The sequence below is a fragment of the Diabrotica virgifera genome, chromosome 4, assembly GCF_917563875.1.
Source record: "Diabrotica virgifera virgifera chromosome 4, PGI_DIABVI_V3a".
NCBI classification, from domain to species: Eukaryota; Metazoa; Arthropoda; class Insecta; order Coleoptera; family Chrysomelidae; genus Diabrotica; species Diabrotica virgifera.
The window spans coordinates 162,869,151-162,894,737 of NC_065446.1; the positions used below are offsets into that span (position 1 = coordinate 162,869,151).

The 25,587-nt window shown below is 33.3% G+C and overlaps 1 protein-coding gene across 1 annotated transcript in view; it reads right to left on the reverse strand.

Moving 5' to 3' along the window:
• Positions 1–25,587, reverse strand: part of LOC114336768 (dynein axonemal heavy chain 10) — an 863,661-nt gene that overhangs the window by 344,579 nt on the left and 493,495 nt on the right. Inside the window, exons 39-41 of the mRNA XM_050648469.1 lie at positions 16,555–16,809; positions 8,867–9,117; positions 3,132–3,461 (exon numbers count right to left, since the gene is read on the reverse strand). Of these exons, the coding sequence (XP_050504426.1) occupies positions 3,132–3,461; positions 8,867–9,117; positions 16,555–16,809 (836 nt within the window). The remainder of the gene's footprint in view (positions 1–3,131; positions 3,462–8,866; positions 9,118–16,554; positions 16,810–25,587) is intronic.

The window sequence follows — 25,587 nt, forward strand, 5'->3', positions numbered from 1 at the left end:
CAAAAACGGAGCACTTTTCGGGGAAAATTCATTTCAAATTTTAAAGTGTTTAAAAAAAGGTTTATTTTTGTTTTTTAAAAAACTTCTAGCATTAAAAGTAAGTGAGTTACGCTCAAAATATTGTTGGTCCCTTTTATTTTTTGGTAAAAAAAATGGCTATTATCACCCCTTAATTAGCTCCTCAAATAAAATTAATCATTACCTCTTTACAAGTTACTTTTCTTATGTATTGTTTATATTATCTGTAAGTTTCATTGGTTCAAAGTGCTTAGTTTTGAAAAAAATTGGGTTTAAAATAAAACATTTTTTTTTAATTTTGAAAAAAATCGTAATTGTTTATGGAATTAACTTAAAAACAATTAGGAATACCAAAAATCTCAAAGAGTAATAAATTGTACCTTTTGCTTTTCTGAATATTTTTTATTTTTTGTTTTCTTGTTAGACAAAAATTGGTTATGCTATGGCTGTTCAAAATTTGACTAAACTCGTGATTAGTTACTCGTTCAAGCCATTTTAATCACAGCTTTTTCAAAACGAAGCACTTTGAACTAATTAAACTTACAGATCATATAAGTAATACATAGAAGAAGTATCTTGTGAAGTGGTAATGTTAAAACGTATATGTGATGCTAATTAGGGGTGATTTTCGCGATTTTTTTACCAAAAAATAAAAGGGACCACCAATATTTGGAGCGTAATTCACATACTTTTAATATTACAAGATTTTTTTAACAAAAATAAACCTTTTTTTAAACACTTTAAAAAAGTTAAAATGAATTTTCCCCTGAAAGTGCTCCGTTTTTGGGTTATTTCACATTGAAATATTCGATTTGGAATTTGACGAAGAAGAACCTACTTTTCATTAGCTGCAACTGTGCTTCTACTGGGTCTACAGACCTCATGTATACACCATTTTTTTTTCAATTTTTGATGGGCTATATTTTTGCTAATATTTTTTTCGCTAAAATACTTACTTTTTGAGTTATCTCCGAAAAACCGTCCAAAAACTTTTATTTTGTTAAACATGAACATATTCACTCGCAAATAACTCGAAAAGTATTGACTTAATGAAGAAACTCTATAGAAGAAAAGTTGTTTAGAATTAGTCATTTTATCCAATTCCGGTCTTATTTTGAATGAATTTTTTTCATCTTCGGGGGGGGGGGGGATGTAGGATTTTAAACTTTTTCTTATATAATAATAGACAATTTCAACTACCTATTTCCAAATTTTCATCCTTCCTTTATTTTTTTGGGGTCAGATTGTTCTTTGATCGGGCTACGTGGACGGCATCTTGAACCTTATTCTGGAATGTCTCACGAATGTGATTATGCAAAAAAATCAAATGGGAATATTTTTTCCAACGCACCTGCCGTTTTCGCCTTGTCTATGGGAGATGTACCGATAAATACGATGTTGATAAATACATAAAAATATGCATCCGAATCTGGATTTGAGAAAATCATGAGTAAATAACTGAAATCAGGGCCAGGATAAATCCTAGCAAGAAAAGCGTTTTTAAAAAATAAAAAATAATTTTCTCCAATAAAGACTTTTACCTAGATTAAAAGTAGAAGTGAGAATAGATATTATTACGTGATTTCGGTACTGAAATACGGACTTTAAATATGGGCACTGCAGCAAGAGCATATAAATAAGCTACAGTAATTTAAAATGTGGTGTTATAGATGGTGCTACGAATATAATGGACAATTAAGAAAACGAACACTAAAGTACCTATTGCAAGAAATGGACAAAAAATGCGAAACAATAAACACAATAAAATAAGAAAGCTACAGTTTCTCGGACACGTAATAAGGCGATAGCGATATGAAATGTTAAAATTGTTCACACAGGGAAAATAAGAGTAGAAAGAAGACCCTACAGCTAGAAGTAGAGTGTATTAATTGAAAATTTTAAGGGACTGGTTTAAATGCAGATTAATGGAACTCTTTACACCAGCGGTAGACAGAGTAAAGATGGTGATGGTGATATCCAACCTCCGATTTGGAGACGTCACTTAAAGAAGAAGATGAGTAAGTTATTCCGGTGGTGGTGTGTTGACGGAATTAATTAAAAATAAGTGTAACAACGAACAGTAATATATTTATTTATTTTGGGTAAACAAGCGTGGTGTTTTGCTTATATCTCGAAAGGGTAATGTTAGCGAGAGCGAGGGTGTGTCTGAATGGTTCACATGCTGTGTAGACTGACTCGCCGGACCACCAACTATTATGTCAACTGGTTTGCGGTTTTGCGATAATGGCCAAAACGGCCATAAATTACCGCATCTGCCTTTTAAAACATGAGAACTTTTTGTATTTTAAGAAGTTCACATGAAAAGTGTGGCAATCTGGCATCGTAATCCATTAGTGTTTCCTTGAAAATTTTAGAAAAATTGGAGTTTAATGAAAAATTGATTTTTTGCAATTTCGGATTTTTTACCTTTTTGAAAAATGGAATAGTCGTATTAGCAGAAATTATTTGGAAACACCCTGTATTGATGAAGAACATGGCTAGTTGTTAAAGTGCCTAATTTTTTTATTATCCAATATAAGGGAATGAATAAAAAATAGGGGTGCGTTCGGATGACCACAGCGGCTGAGTGTCAGCACAAATCGGCTGAGTCGTTGTATCCAGCGCTGATAAGGAAAGCTTAGTATATCTCTCAGAGGCTGACTTCCAGCAGTGTCGTCTGAACGCTACCACTTACTCAGCCCTCCAGCCGTTTTGGTCGTCCGAACGCACCAAATGTTAAGATAACATGAGGCTACAGGGTGACGCAAACTTTGAGAAAACATCACAGTTTGATTGGTACACCTGGTTACCTGTCTAGCAACAATATTATTACAGCGATATTGTTTAAGAATAAGGCTATAACATTAGAGAATCACTTAAATCAGACAACAGGTTTAGGAAATTCGGGACAACAAAAATTACCCATGTTTAAGGGGGTGCACTAATTTCTAGAAGCAGTGTATGTTTGTTAATTTTACCAAACACAAAGATATTAACAAAATCTACAGGATAATAGACACATTAGGAACAAGGGTTCAGCCTGTCTAAAATCCAAACTAATGTTTAGGTAAGGTAATATTGGTAAGGTAATGTAGGAGAAAAAATGTACCTACCTGCAGTAATTCTTGACAGATCCCTCATGTTGAAAATGTAATGAAATTTACTTGGGGTTGGTGGTAGTTGGTTAATGCAAACATTATAAAGATTTAATGTAATGGTCATCAATAGAGGAGCTATCTGGACCTCCTCATCAAAAGTTGACAGATGACCATTCAGAATACTGGTATATATATGATGGAGTGTTGACGTTGTGGGAAACACTAAGTTTATAACGATAAACATCGATATGAATCTTGGATCTACTTCATTTCTTCCACCACCTGCTATACCCATTGCAGCGAAATAGGATATATCTTTTAAGATTTTCCAATTGAGATCTTTACCTGGAATTAAATAATACTTGAGAAAATTTTGCTAATAGGAAGTAATTCTAAAACTAACATACAAATTGGCTTTACATAATGAATTCAAAAAATACATTGAAATAATATAACCTATACCGTCTGAAATCAGAAATGAAACCAATAAGTAAAATTAAAAGAGTCTTTAGAAATCACTTAAATATAGCTATAGCAAGCAATAAGTACGTTTTAATACGTGTTAATACGTCAATATGTGTTTTCTTCGTTAATGGATGAGTTGGCCAAAGATGCAATAAAAAAGGTGAGATCCTAACTCAGATCTTATCGACAGATGCAATAAATGACGTCAAAGCTAGAATAAATAAAATATGGAAAAAAAATGGAAAAATATTTCAAGCATATCGAAAAATTTATATTTTTCTTTACATCAAGAACTTCCTCCGCCACCTGAATACATATTTAAGTATAACCTGCCAAAGCAAGATATTTCTACTATTGTCACATTAAAAACTTGACACGGAAAATATGAGGCACATCTGCACAAATTAGGAATAGTTATTTCATCAGTTTGTTTTTGTGATAAAGTTTCGATTAGAAATTTGAAACATATTTTCTTTGAATGCAAAATTAACGAGAGATATATAAATCAATTATATTACAATTTATGACAAACACAATTTCATTTTCCAATTAGTATAGAATATCTACGAAGTTGTCATAAAATGGAAATATTTAAATTACTCATAAACTACTTGAAAGAAACAAATATAGTCAATTAAGTGAAATAGGTATAATTATAACAAAACTAATAAATTGGGGTAAAAATAAAATAAAAATCTGTGGCTAACGGACCCGCATCCAAGCCATTTTTTCACACACAAACACAATAATTATCGTAAGCTTAGATAATAATTGTTGGCTTTGCCATGACAGTCATTAAATACTATATTATTCGTGGACATTTTATTCAAATCTACAATTACTCCACAATAATTTTTAAGAATTTTCTGTCTGATGAAAAACTTTTAAGCGAAATGATGAAGCTGGATTTATTGTTTCTGCTCCCTCTAAGGAGTGTCCTTATGCGTCTGGGGTACTTAAAGATTACTGTTGTAAAGCACTTCTATTATATTAAATGAAACAAATATTTTCATCTAATCATCTTTTTAGAAAAAGATATTTTAAACCTATGCAGAAATTCATCGATATGGGTCATATTTGTAAGTCACTTTCTAATAAAATTGAAGGAAAGAGTCACCTCTTTTTTACCCCATCGCCCAGTTTTAAAGAAATAATGTTCTACTACCAAACTTCGAGTACTTGGTTCTACTTCAGGTGAATTAGTCAATTCTTTATTGGGACCGTGCAAGTTCGGCAAAGCGACCCCTATTTCTACGCTCTGTACTTTTATTCGCACTTTTAATTATATTGGCCAATTATATTAGTCCTGGTTACTGGATAATTGTCAAGGCCATATCCCAAAAAAAATAAGAAGCAAAAATAAGATTCAGGTTATGTTATGCAAACGTAAACAATTGTATGTAGTAAATAAAATTAGTTGTTAAAATGCAGTACTGCAAGCAAAATACAATTAATTAAATTTATCTTTATATAATAACTGCATATCATATCAATATTGTGGAGCAATATATATTTTTTCTGCTTCAATGACAGAAGGTATGAAATATACGTCAATTTGACAATTTCAATTGACAATATGAATTATTTAAGATAGTTGCAATATTTCTCCGCGACTCGCGCATGGTCGTTTCTCGTTTCCCTTCCAAGTACTTGACACCGCGAATAGGGTTGGTCCTGTTATTCAGAGTAACTTACTCTCTATTCTTTTACTTTTATGTCAGCATACATATGTATGTTGTTTTTTTTTTCAACACTGCTAAGATTTATATGCTCAAGTTGTTTTCAACCAACTAAGCCTTCAGCAAAATGTTTGTCGATTTAATCCATTAGAGAAATTAAACTTATACTAACTGAATAATAAATATGATGGCACTGCAGCTATATCCATTCTTGCTATAAGGTAATTGCTTCAACTTTCTACACAATATTAACACGTTGACGGACAGAACTTCTATAGACGTCTAATTTCTATGGATGTAATGTGACACAACGTCTACAGACGTTGTATTTTTCCCTATTCTACTATGCAAAATACATAAAGTGTCACAACACTTGCTTATACATTTGACTCACTGTCCGTCAACGTGTTAAGAAAAATATCCCGAAGCTTCCAAAATAGTCTCATTTAATCTGTAGTTTTTAATTTGAAAAAACTTCTAACTGCCATAAACAAAAAGTTATCATAAAGGCACAGCAATAAAAGTTAGAAAACAAGATCAAATTGGGAAACACAGATAAAAAATGTTTATAACGATCACTATATATCTATCTATCAGCCTTGTAACATCGAATATTGGACATAGGCCTCCACTTCGCTCTTTAATGTCTCTCTATACTGAGCCATGTGCATCCATTTTGAGCCGGCTTGGTGTTTTAGGTCATCTACCAGTGGCGGCTCGTGATTTTTACAATAGGGGAGGCTATACCTAACTGTAAAATATCTAGACAAATTTGCACTAGCAAAAAAATGCGCCAAAAAATGTAATTTAAGGCCCAATCTTTTGACCATTTTTTATTTACATTTCATAATATCATCCTAATTCATAATTTCATGATATCATATCATTTTAAAAATAGTTAGTCTAATAGTAAAAGTTTAATACCAAAGTTTGTGTAGTTTATTTGTTAACAATTCCATCTATTTGTAAATAGATACCTATGCATATCAAAATAAATAGAGATTTGAAGTTTTGCCGTCCATACACAATGAAGCTTAAAATTTTTTAAGATACTCAACTGAATTTTTTTAATTCTAAACGCGGCCTACTGCGAATTCAAAAACACGATAAATTACCGATATTTTGCTTTGAGTTAGAGATATCGGAAAAAGTTATTTGAGCAAGTTGTTCCAAATATTATTATAACCCCACATACCAAATTTCATAACAAAATTCGCACTTTTAGATTTTTCATTATTTTTAGTCAGGACCCTAAAATTCGTTGTCCCGAGACGCATCCAACCACCCAACGGAGCTGAGAAAGTACTCTGCCTCCCTTGGTATATCTCCGGGCAGCGTGTGATGCCGCCGTAGATGCACTGTTAGGAGACCGGGTCTCCTTAAACGCCTGCTGCGCTGCACGGAGCATTAGCTAGGGAGACTGTTGGGCTTCTCGGCTCCGTGCTCCGTTCATGCATCTCGTGATAACCCAGGGTCCTGCCTACAATAATATGTAATAAAACTGAGACGCGATCATGCGTTCTAATTCTAATGCTCCGTACGTATGGATAATTAGTGATAATATGGAATTTACACGTTGTATAATAGTGAGAGTAATTGTTGTTTTCGCGATTCATGATAAACAAAACAGTATAGAGTGTGTAAAAAATTTATGGGGAGGCTGAGCCTCCCTTGCCTCCTCTGACGAGCCGCCACTGTCATCTACATACGTATCTCATCTGTGGTCTCCCTCTTTGTTTTATGTACGTCTATGGTCTCCACTATTTAATAACTTTATCCCATCTTTCGTCTTTTTGTCTAATAGTATGACAGGTGAAATTCAATTTTAGTTTAGCTGTTTGTCGAGTAGCATCCTTAACTTTGTGATATTTCTTACCCAGGAATTCATTTTTCTATCTGACAGTTTTATGTTGATAATTTATCTTTTCATTGCTCTTTGTGTTTGCGCAATTCTGTCCATAGTCCATGTTTGACATCCATATGTGAGGACCGGAAAAATGCATTAGTCGTAAAGTTTCGTTTTTAGATATTGAGGGTATTTTTTATTCTTCAATATGAAGCTGAGCTTACCAAACGAGGCCCATGCTATCTTCGTTCGACTCTTTATTTCTGCCATTTGGTTGTGTCTATTCAATTTTATTATGTGTCCCAAGTATACAGGGGAGCGAATAAATATGGAAACACGGTAATTTATCGAAAACCGCTAGAACGATTTTTATAGATTTTGTTGGATACGGGTCTTTTAATGCGGCCGATATTACAGTGGTAATTCCATCGTTGTCAAATCTTCTGTTTTTCTGGATATCTACTTAATTTTCTTATTTCAAATCGAATACCCAGTATATTTTTTGCTTTTTGAAGTGCTTAAGAAATACTGATTATTTTTCATGTTATATTCTCTATACCTAAATGCCATAATTTCTGAATTATTGCTACATTAACTAAAAAAAAATTTAAACAAATTATAAAAAAACAATTTTTTCGGCCCGGGTAAACATTATTTTAAGTTCGTTCGATCATTGGGAACAAAAAAGTCTTGGTAATTTTCCTCTAAAATTAATCCTTTCCTAGTTATGAACAATTTAAAGCTGAAAAAAATCGAAAAATGACGATTTTCAAGGTTTAAAAACACAAGTAAAAAAAATAATTTTTGAAATTAAGAAGTATCTAAATTCCAGCTAAAGCCTTCTTAGATCAGCTCCTTAAAATAATTCTTGGCAGGTTTTATTCTAAAATATAGTTTTTTTAATTGTTTAATTTTAATTGTTAATGATCAACTAAATTTACATTAACAACTAAAAAACAATATTTTAAAATGAATAAGACCAAATTACTTATCGGTATCTGATAAAATAAGATTCGAACTTCGTAGTACATTATCGCTTTACTACTTCGTAGTAAAATACAGTGGAACCTCGTTAACTCGGATTAATCGGGACCGCGGCCGATCCGGGTTATCGAAAATCCGGGTTAGCCGGAGAAAATGGTAAAAATTAATAAAATACTGTATACTTACAGATAAACTCCGTTATAATTGAAATAACATGAAACATATATGCACAGTACACATCTAAATTACATATCAATTACGCCTTTTTCAATTCTACCTAATGCTTCTAGTTTCTTTTCCATTGTTACTACAAAATTTTTACGTTTTAACAGTGAAGACTAAGTCCATTGTTAAAAAATGTATTTTTTAATGGTCTTTTAGTTTTTTTTAAACAATGCCAAGAGAGTTTGAAATAAATAAAGGATACTACAGGTGTCTGTTGTTTCCGATAACACGACAATGAACGTAGTGTGCCATGTTCAAATTACACAAATACCCATTCTCTCAAATATTATATTACATACATTTTTATTGTTGAAATGTTTGTCTGATAAAAATCGGTCCGGGTTATCGGGGGCCGACTTATCGGGGCTCCACTGTATCGCTGGGTCACCCTGATCCTGTCGGAAGCAGTTACGGGTTAAGTCAAACTGCTGTGACCTCGTGGTTAAGTAGACTTAGAAACAATTGAACTCTTACAACTTAACGATATATTTTTAGAATTCATCATAGAAGCCTGAAAAAATTATGCACCAACATCTGTTTGAAAGTCAAACCTCTGTCATAGAATCCTCCTTTCTCGAATAACAACTTGAGCAACGCTATTGGCTGTTGTGTACCATAGTCATCAACTTGGGGCATATTCATGTCGTCTATAAAGCAAATAAGCTTTTTACCCATCGGTGGTCCATAAATTTCTTTGGTTCGTTTTTCAACTGACGATTCCAGATTCATCTGGACATCCATGGACGAAGTCCTTGATGAAAAGTTAATATTGAGCAGAATAAAAATATCTTGGTCGAGGTTTCTAAAACAATACACATTTATTAATCCACATGTTTTACTTAAAATAATATACCCACTGTACTAAAATAATAATAATAATTTTAAAATATAGATAGATCGTTTTGTTATAATTTCACAACAATAATGTTTTAATGCGTTCTGGACCAAAAAAAGGGTTTTTTTTATTGGTACATACGGTTTAAGTCTACAACCGTATGTACCAATAAAAAAAGCCGATTATTTTGGTCCAGAAGGCATTAAAACATTATTGTTGTGAAATTGTATCGTAAGCCATTTATTCCAAACATCAGAGTTATAGAAAATAGAGAGTAGTACATTGAATCACGGTTTTTGCTCCAAATTTTAAAGAACTGCTTGGGACATGAAATTTGGAATACCATGGTAACATGTCAAAGAAGAAAAGGGATATTGGTGTGTTTTGCCCAAAACACCAATATGCGCTTTTGCCCTGGGGGTGAGGTTCACCTCTTGGATGAAAAAATATACGTTCAAAATAAGCTAGGATTAGCCGAGAGTACATTGAATCACGGTTTTTGCTCAAAATTTTAAAGAACCGCTTGCATTGACATGAAATTTGGCATACACATAGGTAACATGTCAAAGAAGAAAAGTGATATCGTGCCGATGTGCGCTTTTGTCCTGGGGGTGAGTTTCGCCCCTTCTCGGTGGTGAAAAAATATACGTTCAAAATAAGCCCGGAAATGGATAAACTGACTAATACTAAGCAATTTTTGTTCTATAGCATCTCTTCTTTTACTGGTTCTAGGGATCATACATCCACCATCATCATTTTTTTTAACTTTTTTATGGGCTATTTTTTGCTAGGAATGTTTTTATCGATAAAATAACTTACTTTTTGAGTTAAATATATATTTAGAAAAAAAATTTGCTTAGAATTTATAAATTTATAAACAGTTTATAAATTTCCGGACTTATGTTAAACATATTTTTTCACTACCGAGAAGAGGTAAAACTCACCTCCATGGCAAAAGCACACATCGGCACAATATCACTTTTCTTTTTTGGAATGTTACCTATGTGTATGCTAAATTTCATGTCAATCTATTCGGTTTCTTTAAATATGTATAAACGTTTTACCGTCAGTGCACGGACTATAGTCAATTATTATAAGTTTGCTGAAAATTAATAATTAGCTCCCTGAAAATATTAGAAATATCACTTATTTGGTCCTGGTATAAAGGGTGAGGCAAATAAATGGCCTATTAGAAATATCTCGAGAACTAAAGGCAACAAAATCATGAACATTTGAATGAAGGGGTTTTGAAGAGTAATCTATTTAATGAAAATATTTTCATCTATTTGCTACTTCCGGTTATACCGGAAGTTGCTTATAATTTCATTTTTTTAAATGGGATACCCTTTATATTTTTACATTTTTGGACTCTCCTTGATGTCTTCTTTCTTAAATATGAGGTTTTGTAATGTTATACAGAGTATTTTAAAAGATATTTTCGTATATAAAAATTTCATTGTAATATTCACACCCTGTACAATTGTAATAGTTTACAATTGCAATAGTTTTAGTATGGTATAGTTAGACCCAAACCCAGACATCCAAAGTGAAAGTTATCCTCCAACACCAAATTATTCTATATGGTTCACATAATGTTCAGAAAAAAGTCACACCATTTTGAGCGTCGGGTTTGGGGGGGAGAGGGGGGAGAAATCTGCAAATTCGTAGTTTTTTACGTTTTTCGTCAATATTTCTAAAACTAAGCGGTTTAGCATGAACAACCTTCTACACAAAATTGTTCTACATTAAATTTGAAATAAAAAAGGCCCTATGCATAACCCTTCTAAAATGTACGGTTCCAAAGTTACGGAGGTAGTATAGTATAATTGGTCCAAAAAAAGGCCTAACCCAGACATCCAAAGTAAAAGTTTTCCTTCAACACCAAATTGTTCTATATGGTCCACATATTGTTCAGTAAAAAGTTACACCATTTTGAGCGTCCGGTTTGGTGGGGAGATGGGGGAGAAGTCGGTAAATTAGTAGTTCTTTTACGTTTTTCGTCAATATTTCTAAAACTATACTTTAGCGTAAGGAATGTATTATAGAAAAATGTTCTACATAAAATTTAAAACAAACAAGGTTCGATACATAATTGTTATAAAATCAACGGTTCCAGAGTAGAGTTACGGAGGGTGAAAAGTGGAGGTTTTCGGTACTTTTTATATTTACCGATTTCTCCCCCCTCTCCCCCCCAAACCCTACGCTAAAAATGGTGTGACTTTTTTCTGAACATTATGTGGACCATATAGAACAATTTGGTGTTGGAGGATAACTTTCACTTTGGATGTCTGGGTTTTTGGTATAGTTATATCATAAATATTGCCCAAAAAATATAAAAAAGTTTCGAAAACCTCGGCTTTTCACCCTCCGTAACTCTGGAACCGTTGATTTTATAACAATTATGTATAGAACATTTTTTGTTTTAAATTTCATGTAGAACATTCATGTATATAACATTGTTTACGCTAAAGTATAGTTTTAGAAATATTGACGAAAAACTTAAAAAAACTACTAATTTACCGGCTTCTCTCCCATCTCCCTCCCAAACCGGACGCTCAAAATGGTGTAACTTTTTACTGAACAATATGTGGACCATATAGAACATTTTGGTGTTGGAGGAAAACTTTTACTTTGGATGTTTGGGTTAGGCCTTTTTTTGGACCAGTTATACTATACTACCTCCGTAACTTTGGAACCATTCATTTTAGAAAGATTATGAATAGGACCTAACAATTTTGTATAGAAGGTTGTTCATGCTAAACCGCATAGTTTTAGAAATATTGGCGAAAAACTTAAAAAACTACGAATTTACCGATTTCTCCCCCCTCTCCCCCCCAAACGCGACGCTCAAAATGGTGTGACTTTTTTCTGGACATTGTGTGGACCATATAGAACAATTTGGTGTTGAAGCATAACTTTCACTTTGGATGTCTGGGTTATGTCATCTTTTGGATCAACTATACTATACTATGTAATACAATCAATAGTATAGCTAAATCTTTAATTTTAGTATACAGGATTGGTCGAAACTCGGAATGAGTATTTTCTAAGTTTTCTTAAATGGAACACCCTGTATTTTAGTACTGTAGTAACATGATGATCTATGGTACTTTTTTATTTCTTAAGCATTCCGTATACCTAACTGCTTTAATTTGTACTTAATTGTTAATCGCACCAACAATCTGAACTACGTAGGTATTTTGATAGCTAAACCATTATTGGTTATTTTAAGGATCAGTCTAGATTAATATGTATTTATTTCCGAAAAATTATTTGTGATTGATAATTTTCACGGAAAACCTAATAAAATTTTAAGTATTTTTTGGCGGAATTAATGTTTGGCTTGAATCACCAATAACTCACAAATTAAAGCAGTTAGTTTTAGGAAAAACGCAGAAAATATTGATTCTGAGTTTCGACCAACACTGTATACTAAAATTAAAAAATTAGATATACTAATGATTCTTAATAATTTTAGAATATATTAAACATCACTTGAACGTAAGTAGAGTTTTTGATATCAAACTACTACAATTCTACAAGGTGTGAATATTTTTACGTAACGTAATTATCTTTTAAAACGCCCTGTATAGTACTAAAAAAACCTCATATTTTAAAAAAGAAGATATTAAGGAAAATCCAAAAATGTAAAAATATACAGGGTGTCCTATTAAAAAAACGAAGTTATAAGCAACTTCCGGTATAACCGGAAGTAGCAAATAGATGAAAATATTTTCATTTAATAGATCACCCTTCAAAACTCATTTATTCCAATTTTCATGATTCTGCTGATGTCTAATATGCCCTTTATCTGCCTCATCCTTTATGCATAATTTTTATATTAAAGCACAATAGAATATTTTCATAACAACAGTAAATTGCTGGAAAACTGCCTTAGTGGCTAAAGGTTTGCCCCAGGACTGTCTTAAAACTGACTAATTATAAAACGTTTCCGGACAATCTCAGTTCGGCATAGATCTGTTTTATCTAATCCAAGAGATATAGATATTGCTCAGCATGCATATTTAATATTAAAAAATGTTTGTTAAACCTGACATCTTTGTTTCTTCTGTTTCTTGTGATTCATTCTCCTGTTAAAATTTGTTTATTATCATAGTAGTTCAGAGAAACAAATTAACACCTATTTTTGGTCATTTAAAGTAAATGGCTCTAGATACCGAGACAAGTCTGTTAAGTAGGTAGGAAGGTTGTCTTTGTGACTTTGTCTCAAAGAATCTGTCTTCAATCTGACACGGTCGGATAAGTTTCAGTTTAGGAAAACATGTCTTATCGTGAACGAAATCATACTTTTGTAAGAAATGCTGGGCATTATGTTTTAAGTTGCATAATATGCTTCCTTTTAGAAAACTAAATCCAGATATTTGCTTATGGAAGATGTGTGAGATTCTTCCAATATATAAAAAATTTTTGTATTAATTTTTTATATAAGCAAAATTTCAAATACAGTTGATACCAAACCCTTTTTTCTGCGCGTCATTAATTTTGACGTCATATAAGTATGATTTTAAGAATGTCGAGAATCGCTGCATGACATTTGAGTTAAATCTGACAGTTGTCAGAATATTTATATTTACGTTTATAAAATTATTAATATTTATATAAATATTTGCCAGAATATTAATATTTAAAATATTTTAAGGAAAAAATAAATAAATATCGAACACAATTTCACTATACAATGTCCGATGACCAATGACATAAAATATTTATATTTACGTCGTTGACAAATTTCTAACCTAAAATTACAAAATTGCCATTTTATCCGTTAACGTTTTAAAAGTAATGTCACGATAGATTACTTTTGTTTCAAATTATCTTTATTCGCATCATGGATTGGTTATCTATTACGAGTACTATATACTAAATTTACAACCAATATGCAGTATAAATAAACAAACCAAGACACGTTAAATGCTACTAGGAGTACTTCCGAATCATAATTTGCAATATATTATATATACATTGTAAATCCCAAATCATGATTTACAGAGTTAATACATTGTAAATTATGTTTCAGGAGTGCTCCTAGTAGCTTTTAACGTATCTTGGTTTGTTGATTTCTACTGCATCTTGATTTTAAATTTAGATTAATTGTCTACCAATTATAAATATAGGGTGTCAATTTGAAAAGTTGCCACCCCCTATAATTTGGTCCCTATAGAAAATCTAAAAATGTACAAAACACGTCAAATTTATTTGTGAGGGGGACATTTTTTACACCAGTTTTCAACTAAATTACACTAACCCTCTAGCAGGGGCGGACACAACTACCAAAATCTTTAATTGAAAGGGGGGTTGAGTGATACCTCAATTTAAAGATCGTTCGATTACCCTTTCAAAAATACCACATACATTATATTTCTTTTCAGTACTTTTGGAAAAATCAAGTGAAACCCTACAGATATTAAAAGTACCGAGTTCAGAACTCCAAAACTTTTTTTGGAGTACTGGACAAAAAATTTAATTTTTTTGTGTGTTGGAGTATTTAGAGTATTTTTTTGAAGTATTTTTGGAAAAATCAAGTAGAACCGTAAATATATTAAGTATCGAGTTCAGAACTCCAAAATTTTTTAGAGTATTGAGGCCAAGATTTTTCTAAAAGTACTAAAAAGAAATATACGGTATGTGGTATTTTTTAAAAGGTAACTGAATGACCTTCAAAATTAGGTATCACTCACCCCCCCTTTCAATTAAAAATTTTGGGGGTTGTGCCCACCCTAGCTAGAGGGTTGTGTAATTTAGTTGAAAACTGATCTACAAAATGCCCCTCTCACAAATAAATTTGACGTGTTTTTGCATATTTTTAGATTTTCTATAGGGACCAAATTATAGGTGGTGGCAACTTTTCAAATTGACACACTGTATATTAAATGTAAGTATTATTATTTATTTTGCTCAACAGGCCATATCGACCCTGGGCGTGAAAAACACAATTACATTTTTTTACTATACATATCTACAATATACGATATTAATTTGTCTATTAAAAAATACATCATATAAATATATACATATATATAGCTCTCATTTTACAATTCATGGCACATTGTTCTGTTACAATTTCTCTCCATTCTCTTCTGTCTAATATCTTGTTTCTCCAGTTATCTTTTTTAATTCTCATAAATCTGCTTGGACGCTGTCAAACTATCTTTTACGAGGTCTTTCTTTCCTTTTTTTCCCTAGTGGTTTCCTGTTCAATATCATCCTGGTCATTCTATGGTTTTCCAATCTTTGCACATGTCCCAGCCATCTTACTCTATGCGCCTTTATTATTGCGGTGATTTTTGGTTTCGTATACAGCTCTTCCAACTCTTTATTTGTCTTTCTTCTCCATCCCATTTGTGTATTTATGCCTCCGTAAATTGATCGGAGAATTTTCCTCTCCCATCTTTCTAATATTTCTTCATCTGCCTTTCTTAAAACCCATAATTCAGCTCCATATAAAACCGTAGCTCTAATCACTGTCTTGTAAATTCTTTCTTTTGTTTTTCTTGAAACAAACTTAGACTTCATTAAGGATCTCAGCATTCCGTATTTCTGGTTGCCTTTTGTAATTCTGGATTCTATTTCTTTATCCTCATATCCATTTTCCATTACTTTCACACCAAGGTAAGTAAACTCTTCCACTCTATCAAAACTGTATATGTAATCTTTCTCCCTTGTATTTTTATAAACTCTTCATGGTCTTGCTGCGTATCACCCATTATCATGTAGGTATTTGGTTTTCTTTTCATTTATCTTTAGGCCAAACCTATTTGCTTCTTTTTCTATCTTTTTCACAATTCTTCTCAATTCTTTCTTTGATTTTGCTAATATTGTTAGATCATCCGCAAAATCAATACATTAATGTTCATTTTTAAATATGTTTTCTTCCATTTTTATGCTGCATTTCCTCATTATTCAGGCAGGGTCACCCTGCCTGAGTCCTTGTTTGATTTCGAAGTCCTCTGAGATGTCTTTCCACACTACTTCGCTTTTCGTTTTTGCCAGCGTCATTTCAACCAAGCTAATCAATTTTTTGGGGATTTGTAATTGTTTCAGAGCACGGTACATTTCTTTTCTATTTATACGATCATATGCCTGCTTGAAATCTACGAATTAAATGTAAGTATAAGCGGCTTTAATATGAAAATACCCTTCAACGAATTTTTCTAATTTTCTAAGTTCTATGTATAATGATCACGGACGGACGTTTTTTCTGTCACTTCGAGCTTAATACGTTAGAGTGAATTCGACAAACTATGACGCACTAAAAAAACTGCAGTTATACTTAAGCTTACTGACATATTTTCGAACTACCGGTATGTAATGTGCTTTATAAATTATTGAGACATAAATAGTAAACCCGAATAGAACCTGTGATAAAAAATATTACCTACTTACCTTAAAAAATCCTGAATAATCGCCGTTTTCGATGTTCCCGTTTCTCCAATCAGTACAATAGGTTTTCTGATCTTATTCATTAACCCCAAAATATAAGTTGTTCGAACCGTATCAATAGTGGGTACTAATATTTCAGAATACCTCTTCGTTCGATCATGTATATATGGGGGCACTAGCCATTCCCAAGCGACCCAGCAACGCTTGTTTATGTCCAAAAAGTAGTCGTAGTAGGTGGGAAAAGCAGTAGGAGTGTGCCTTAAAAAATATTAAAATATTTAAATTCTGCAATACCTCAAAGTATATTCCGTCTATAAACTATCAAAATATGTTGAGTTTAAGTGATAGAATGCGGTACCCGACCTCAAAAAAGCTCCGACAAAATAGCCCCGACATAATAGCCCGAACACAAAACAGCTCCGACAAAATAGCCTGCGGACAAAATAGCTACGGAATAATAGCTCGCCCACAAAATAGCCCCGACAAAAAAGCTCCCTTCAGAATCTTCTTCTTTATGTGCCGTCTTCTACCGAAGGTTGGCGACCATCAAACGATAGGCTTCTGTGTTTTGTACCGCATGTATTATATTCGCAGCTTCTGGTATTTGAAACCATTCCCTCAAGTTTCTCAGCCAGGATTTTTTCTTTCTGCCCAAACCTCTTCTACCTTCAATCTTGCCTTCCACGATAAGCTGTAGCAGACTGTATTTATCATTACGGAACACATGGCCCAGGTATGACGCTTTCCTCCTTTTAACAGTTGTTAACAATTCCACCTCTTTACCCATTCGTCTCAATATCTCTGTGTTGGTCGCTCTGTCTGTCCAAGGTATTCACAGTATGCGTCCATACAGCCACATTTATGGAGCCGCTAACTTCTTTATAGTTGCTGCTGTTAACGTCCACCCTTCTACTCCGTAAAGTAGCGTAGAGAGTACGTAGCATTTCGTGGAGGGCCATCGGAGGTTAATGCTTAGGTTGCGGTTGCTTAAGAGCTTTCTCATTTTTATGAATTTGGATCTTGCTATTTCAATTCGGATCCTAATCTTTACGTCTGGGTCCCACTTATCATTTACTGTATATTCCAGATATTTAAATCGGTGTACTCTTTTAATACGTTCGGCTTCAATATTCAGGTCGATATGTTGAATGTTCTTTTTACTGATCACCATAAATTTAGTTTTCTTTCTATTGATCTTCAGTCCAAATCGGTTGCCAGTTGTATTTACTCTATTTAGCATCATCTGTAAATCTTTGATGTTATCGGATCATAGCAATTTATGAAGCCCTGCAATATTTTAAAGAATCAGAAGATATATCTACAAAAATTATTTCCGATTCACTCTCTGTTCTTCTTGCTATTCAAAGTATAGATTTTCCCAATAACAATTCAAATATTTATATCCTACTAATTAAGAAAATCCTTTTTGAAATTCATAAAAATAAAAGAAGAGTGAACTTTTTATGGGTTAAGGCTCATATAGGACTAACGCATAATGAATATGTTGATAGTTTGGCTAAAAAAGCTATTGAGTATGGTACTTCAAATAATCGTAAGTTTTGCATATCTGATTTAGTTAACACTATTAAGCATCGAGTTAAAAATCAGTGGAGTCAATCATGGCGAGATCTTTGTAAACAATCCAAATCTCAGTATTCACTGATTCAACCTTTTGTTCCAAATATATATTGGCTTAAAAATTATGTAGTACCTCGAAGATATATATCACCATTAATTAGAATGAAGTTTGGACATGCTTGTTTATATATATTGTTTATATACATACATCTATCAAGAATTAAAGTTTTTGATTCAAATCTTTGTACTGAATGTCAGAAGGTGGGTGCTTTGAATCACACTTTCTTTGAGTGCACAAAATACATTCCATACACCTATAATTTAATCGAAGATTTAATAAAATGTAATGTTTTTCCACCTTTCAATGTGTCCCATCTATTGTCTCTGAATAGCAAAAATATATGATTGTTTAATGAAAATTATCAGTGAAACTAAAATTAACCTCTAAACTTTTAATCCTGATATTTTGATATATTATGTTCATATGAAAAAAGAAGAAGATGTATAATGGAAAAATGTGGTGAGCAACTTGGACAGTCCATAGCGACCAGCTGCGGCTTTTGAACTGAGTAGAGAGCTGTGGAAGAGTTTGCTATGGAACTCTAAGTACCTCATTGCCTTCTTTATGTATGAATAGAAAACAAAAAGTTGTGACTGGCTAATTGACACCCAAGTCTATGCCATAAAAGAAAAAAATCGGCCAGTAACAGTATCATCTGCATATCGAAAATTACTTATTGGTACGCCATTAATCTTGATGCCCTCATTGTACTCTTCCAGTGCCTCTAGAAATATTTGTTCCGTGTACAGGTTGAAAAGCAGTGGCGAAAGAATACAGCCCTGTCTAACCCCTCTAGAAATGGTTATGTTTTCACTCACCATATCTCCATTCTTTATGTGGGCTGTTTGATTCCAATATAGATTTTTTATAATCTGGATGTCCTTAGTGTCAAGTCCTGAAAGATGTAATAGTTCTATGAGTTTGTCATGTTTGATAGTATCGAATGCTTTCTTTGATAGTCGATGAAACAGGTGTAAACATCTTTCTGTTGATCCAGGCATTTTTGAATCAAGACTTGTATTGCAAATAGGGGCTCTCGAGTTCCAAAACCGCATCTAAAACCGAACTGTGTTTTACTTATGTTGTGTTCTAATTTTGTTCGTATTTTGAAATGGATAATACGCAAGAATACTTTAAGGGTGTGACTCATTAAACTTATAAGGAGATATTCGCTACAAGTCTTAGAATTGGATTTCTGGGGAAGGGGCACAAATGTAGATTTCAACCAGTCCGATGGAATTTGACCAGTATCGTATATCTTATTAAACATTTCCAATACTACATTCATGTTGTTCTCGTTAAAAACTTAAAATTCGCCTGGTATTTCATCGCATCCTGTTGCTTTCCCATCTTTCGTTTGATCTATAGCTTTTATCACCTTACTTTTCAATATTTTTGGTCCATTCAGATCAAAAGAGTTCGTAGAAATATGACGATAATCCGTAAACAAATCTTTTATGTAAATTGCCCAAGTCTGTAACTGTTCTTCTTTATCTACAATAAGTTTGTTGTTCTCGCCTGTTAACTTACCAAACTGTTTTTTCTTGTAAGTATAAGTAAACTCCTTGATTTTTTATGCATGTTAAAACTATCGTATCTTCGTTCTAGCTCTTCTATCTCTTGACATTTTCCTTGTAACCATTTCTCTTTGAATTCTTTTATCTTTCTGCTGAGAGTTCTATCCAGTTATTTATATTGTTAGGGATTATCCTTATTTTCCCTCCTTCCCACGTCAATGGGAAATATATAATTCTTAATTGTATGTCAAAAATGCGCAATAACTACCTCTTAAAAACTTCCAAATTTAATTTGCATATCTCAACCAGTTTTAGAGCAATAAATAAATCGTCAGTTTGTAAGAAAAAATTCAACGAAAACAGAGCATTTGCGGACATTTATGTTTATAAAGCAAACGGTCATTATTTTTTCATTCATAATTACCCCTTAAAGTTTGTCGCATTTATTTATATACACCCTGTATTGATGAATAACATTGCTAGTTGTTAAAGTACCTAACTTTTTTATTATCTCACATAAGCGAATGAATCGAAAATCAAAACATTAAGAAAGCATAAGGCTACAATTGAGTTTTGATTTCAATATTTTATATATGCTAGAATATTCCACAAAGTGTTCCAAACTTTGAGGAAAAAACACACTATCGTTGTTACACCCGGTATACAATGACACTTATCTCTTTAGCAATTATATTATTACATCGACATTCCTGAAGAATAGAGCTATCATATACTAAAAAAATTACTCAAATAGGACAACAGGTTTAGGAAATACGAGACATCAAAAATGTTCCATTTTTAAGGTGGTGCGTTAATTTTGATGCTTAGTGTATATAGGCACCGTTCTTAGGCGTCAACGTCCTTCGGTAGGAATCTATGGAGGAGTATCACCAAGCCGCAAGCCCTTATCCCCTGCCGTACCGCTCCTCCATAGGCCGATCAGACGCCAGTTTATTCCAGACCAAGTCGTAGATTCTATTGAATTTTATACTACGGCGTTGAACTTTTATTAATTTCAAATGACCTGGCTGAGGCTCGAACCTCGATCGCAAATCCACTAAACTTATCGATCGACTGCTCCTCAGCCAATTGGGCCGTCTAGACCGTCTAAAAAATTAATATATGAGAAAAAATTGATGTCATTAAATCTATGACGTGCATTCCTAATTCTTTGACTTTTAGATTACCATGTGTTAAAGTAATGAAATCATAGAGGAACAGTTCCATTCAAATATAAAAGAAATCCTAGAACACACCTGGGCAGTCGACCAGTCAAGCACGGAAATGTGGAACAACTGCAAGGAGGCTCTGAGGTTAGCAGCCGAAAGCACCTTGGGAATATCCCGAACCCAAGAAAGAAACGACTGGTTCGACCAAGACTGCAAAAAAATAACAGATGAGAAGAACGAGGCATTTAGGACCATGCAACAACGGAAAACTAGGACAACAATAGATAGATAAAAAAAAGAAAAGAGAGAGGAAAAACGCATACACCGAAAAAAGAAACGTGACTCAGAAAATGACATATTAGAACGGCTTGAAAGCCATATGAGTCACAGAGAAACAAGAAAGTTCTACCATCAAATAAATACTATTAGAAAAGGATTCAAACCGAGAATCAATATTGCAATGATAAGGAAGGTAACTTACTTACCAACAAAGATGATATCCTGTTACGACGGGTAGGGCACTTTCAAGAGTTGCTGGAAGGGGAACCTACTAACAACATAGAGCTGGAATACCGAAAAGAGGAGCTCGTGGAACCCCCCTCGGTAGAAGAAGTGAAAATATCTATTGAAAAACTAAGGAACCACAAATCTCCAGGCAGCGATGGCATCCCAGCAGAGTTATTTAAGCACGGTGGAGAGCAGATCACCAAGGTGATGCGAGAAATTGTTTGTAAAATTTGGTCTGAGGAGCAAATGCCTGAAGAATGGAGTTTAGGCTTAATATGCCCGCTACACAAAAAGGGCAACCAACTGGAGTGCAATAATTACCGCGGAATAACTCTCCTAAATACAGCATACAAGATATTGTCAAACATTTTACACGAGAGATTGAAGCCCTATACCGAAACGTTTCTAGGAGAATATCAGGCAGGATTCAGGCGCGGACGTTCAACCATTAACCAGATCTTTACACTACGACAGATCCTCGAAAAAGCGCAAGAGTTTAACATAGATATGTACCATATTTTTGTCGATTTTAAAGCGGCATATGACAGTGTCTTAAGGCCAAGTCTTTACAATGCTATGAATGAGTTGGGAATTCCAAAAAAACTCATATCTATGATAAAAGTGACAATGGCGAAGATGCTATCAGCAGTAAAAATTCAAAACGACTCGTCAACCCCATTCGAAATACATAAGGGGTTAAGGCAGGGAGATGCGCTGGCGTGTCAGCTTTTTAATGTAGCCTTAGAAAAAGTTGTACGAGCCGCTAATTTAGATAGCAGAGGGACAATATTTAATAGATCAGTCCAAATTCTTGCATATGCAGATGACGTGGACATTATAACAAGAACCAGGGCGAGAACTGCGGAAATCCTAACCGATCTAGTAGCAGCAGCAGAACTAATGGGGTTACATATAAATCAAAATAAAACAAAATTCATGGCGACCAACACAAACACAAGAGCTGGAAATGTTGATGCAGATCTAATCATCAATGACCAAAACTTCGAAGCGGTCAAAGAGTTCATATATCTAGGGACATCGGTTAACCCCAATAATGACACATCTGAGGAAATAAAAAGGCGAATAATAATTGCAAACAGGTGTTATCATGGTCTATCAAAGTACTTATCTAACAAACGTCTGTCTCAAAAAACTCGTATAAGGCTGTATAGAAAATTGATAGTCCCCGTTCTCACATATGGTTCAGAGGCATGGACGCTAACTAAAACAGATGAATCCGCTCTATCAATTTTTGAAAGAAAGGTACTACGCAAGATATTCGGAGCGGTTTGTGAGAACGGAATATGGAGGCGTAGATATAACTTTGAACTGCAGAATATCTACAAGCAAACGTTTGGTGGAAAAGATATTATCACTATAATTAAGCGAAATCGCCTGCAGTGGGCAGGACATGTAGCCCGAGCCCCTGAATCGAACATGATAAAAAGGATTCTAACAGCTCAACCCGTGGGAATGAGAAGACGGGGAAGACCAAAGTTGAGGTGGATGGACGGGGTAACACAAGATGCCGAGAAGATCGGAGTCGGCAACTGGAAAGTGCAGGCAAGGGACAGAACAGAATGGCGTAGAACGCTTGAGAAGGTCGAGGCCCTCTAAGGGCTGTAGCACCATGATGATGATGATGATGATGATGATGTGTTAAAGTACAACCACTGGAACCCCAATAAAATATTTATTAGATTACCAGTATATAAGAATCGGCGTTTAATAAGGTGGTTACATGCATGTTCAACCGACATTAAATAGTATAGTATAATTAGACCCAAACCCATACATTCAAAGTGAAAGTCATCCTCCAACACCAAATTGTTCTATATGGTCCACATAATGTTCAGAAAAAGTCACACCATTTTGAGCGTCGGGTTTGGGGGAAGAGGTGGAGAAATCGGTAAATTCATAGTTTTTTAAGTTTTTCGTCAATATTTCTAAAACTATGTTTTAGCGTAAACAATATTCTACAGAAAAATGTTCTACATAAAGTTTAAAACAAAATGGTCCATACATAATTGTTATAAAATCAACGGTTCCAGAGTTACGGAGGGTGAAAAGTGGAGGTTTTCGATACTTTTTATTTTATTTGGGCAATTTCCTACTGATTTCCTTTAACAAGATTGGGTTTTATAAATCAAATTTGCTATTTTAGTGGCCGATGGTATGTTACTGATAAGCCCTTGAAGAAACGTCAACCTCGCCACCCAAAATCATCATCAATTGCCCAAAAAATATAAAAAGCATCGAAAACCTCCACTTTTCACCCTCCGTAACTCTGGAACCGTTGATTTTATAACAATTATGTATAGGACCTTTTTGATTTTAAATTTTATGTAGAACATTTTTCTATAGAATATTGTTTACGCTAAAGCATAGTTTTAGAAATATTCACCAAAAACGTAAAAAAACTACTAATTTACCGACTTCTCCCCCATTTCCCCCCCAAACCGGATGCTTAAAATGGTGTAACTTTTTACTGAACCATATGTGGACCATATAGAACAATAGAGGAAAACCTTTATTTTTGATGTCTGGGTTAGGCCTTTTTTGGACCAATTATACTATTCTACCTCTGTAACTTTGGAACCGTTCATTTTAGAAGGATTATATATTGGACTTTCTTTATTTCAAATTGAATGTAGAACATTTTTGTATAGAAGGTTGTTCATGCTAAACCGCATAGTTTTAGAAATATTGACGAAAAGCGCAAAAAACTACGACTTTACCGATTTCTCCCCCCTCTCCCCCCAAAAATGACGCTCAAAATGGTGTGATTTTTTTCTGAACATTATGTGGACCATATAGAACAATTTCTTTTGGATCAATCTTATCATACTAAAAGACATTTTAGTTCATTCAATTATTTAATATCTGTTGTCTGCTTAATAGTTTTTTTAATAAATCAAGTGTATTTTGAATAAAAATAAAGATAACTTTTGGTATATTTTAGGGGAAAGAACATTACAGATTGAATAATATTTTTCTTCAATATTAACGGTTTTTATTACAAAATTAAAATCAATTAATCATAATAATAAAGCTTTATGTTCATAATGGGTGTCAAATACTCGTTGCTCAGTGGAGTAGTCTCTTCAGATAATGGAAACACCAATAGCAATTATAGAATTTATTTAGAACACCGACACTAGGGTTATCACCCCGGGAGAACGTTGAGTACTGATAATGACTTGTACACGATTTAGTTGAAGACTCTATTTGATACTACACATTGAATTTAGTGAATGAAGTTAAAGGCACCTCTGGCCTGGTTGAAGTGATTCTTGAGAATGATTCTAAAATGTGTTATTTCTTGTTGGCAATATGAATTGGGTCACACAAGAGAACAAAGGATTATACTTAGTCAGCTAATTTAATGCCCATTGCCAAAATATTGTTTGTAAACTGCTACAATTAAACAAATTAAATAATGCGCACATGTTTAAATATGATAACAAATTGGCTCGTGTGATGTACGGGGTGATAAAAATATACTGTTCAATATCGGATATGAATAATGAATGTTTGATATTGGACATACTGCCCGACGAAATAAGTAATAACGAATGTAGTCAGTGCTCAAAGTTTACAATGATAATGATAAAGTATTTATACCACAATAGATTAATACAATGTGATGACAAGACACTCGTCTTTGAACAAATTAACAATTTTTACTTCTGTGTGATAAATTAACAATTCTCCAACTGCAACACCTTAGGTAATAACATCAAAGTTAAATCTGAATCAGAATTAAATAAAAAACATTCAAGTCAAAGTTTAGTTTAAGAAATGGCACATGAAAGGTATTGAGTGGTATATATGTTTCAATGTGTTAAGATTGTATTCTCTTATTATTATAATCGTATTGTTGGATTGTAGTATTAGAAATTTTATTATTAATATTATCTAATTGTGCTACGAGCTCTCGGATTATCTTTATGTAGATATGCTTCGCCGTTGTGTTTGTGTTATTCTAGATACCGTTGTATATTATTACATAACATACCAGCTGAGTTTTTGTAAACTTGTGTTATATGACATGATAATTATATTGTAGGCTAATATTTCCTAAATGCTGATGCATTTTTTAATTCAACTCAGCCTTGAACTACATACAAGTTATTAATGAATTTTATTATTAGACTATTTATTATTAGAGTATTTAATATTCTTCTTATTATAGCATTGTATG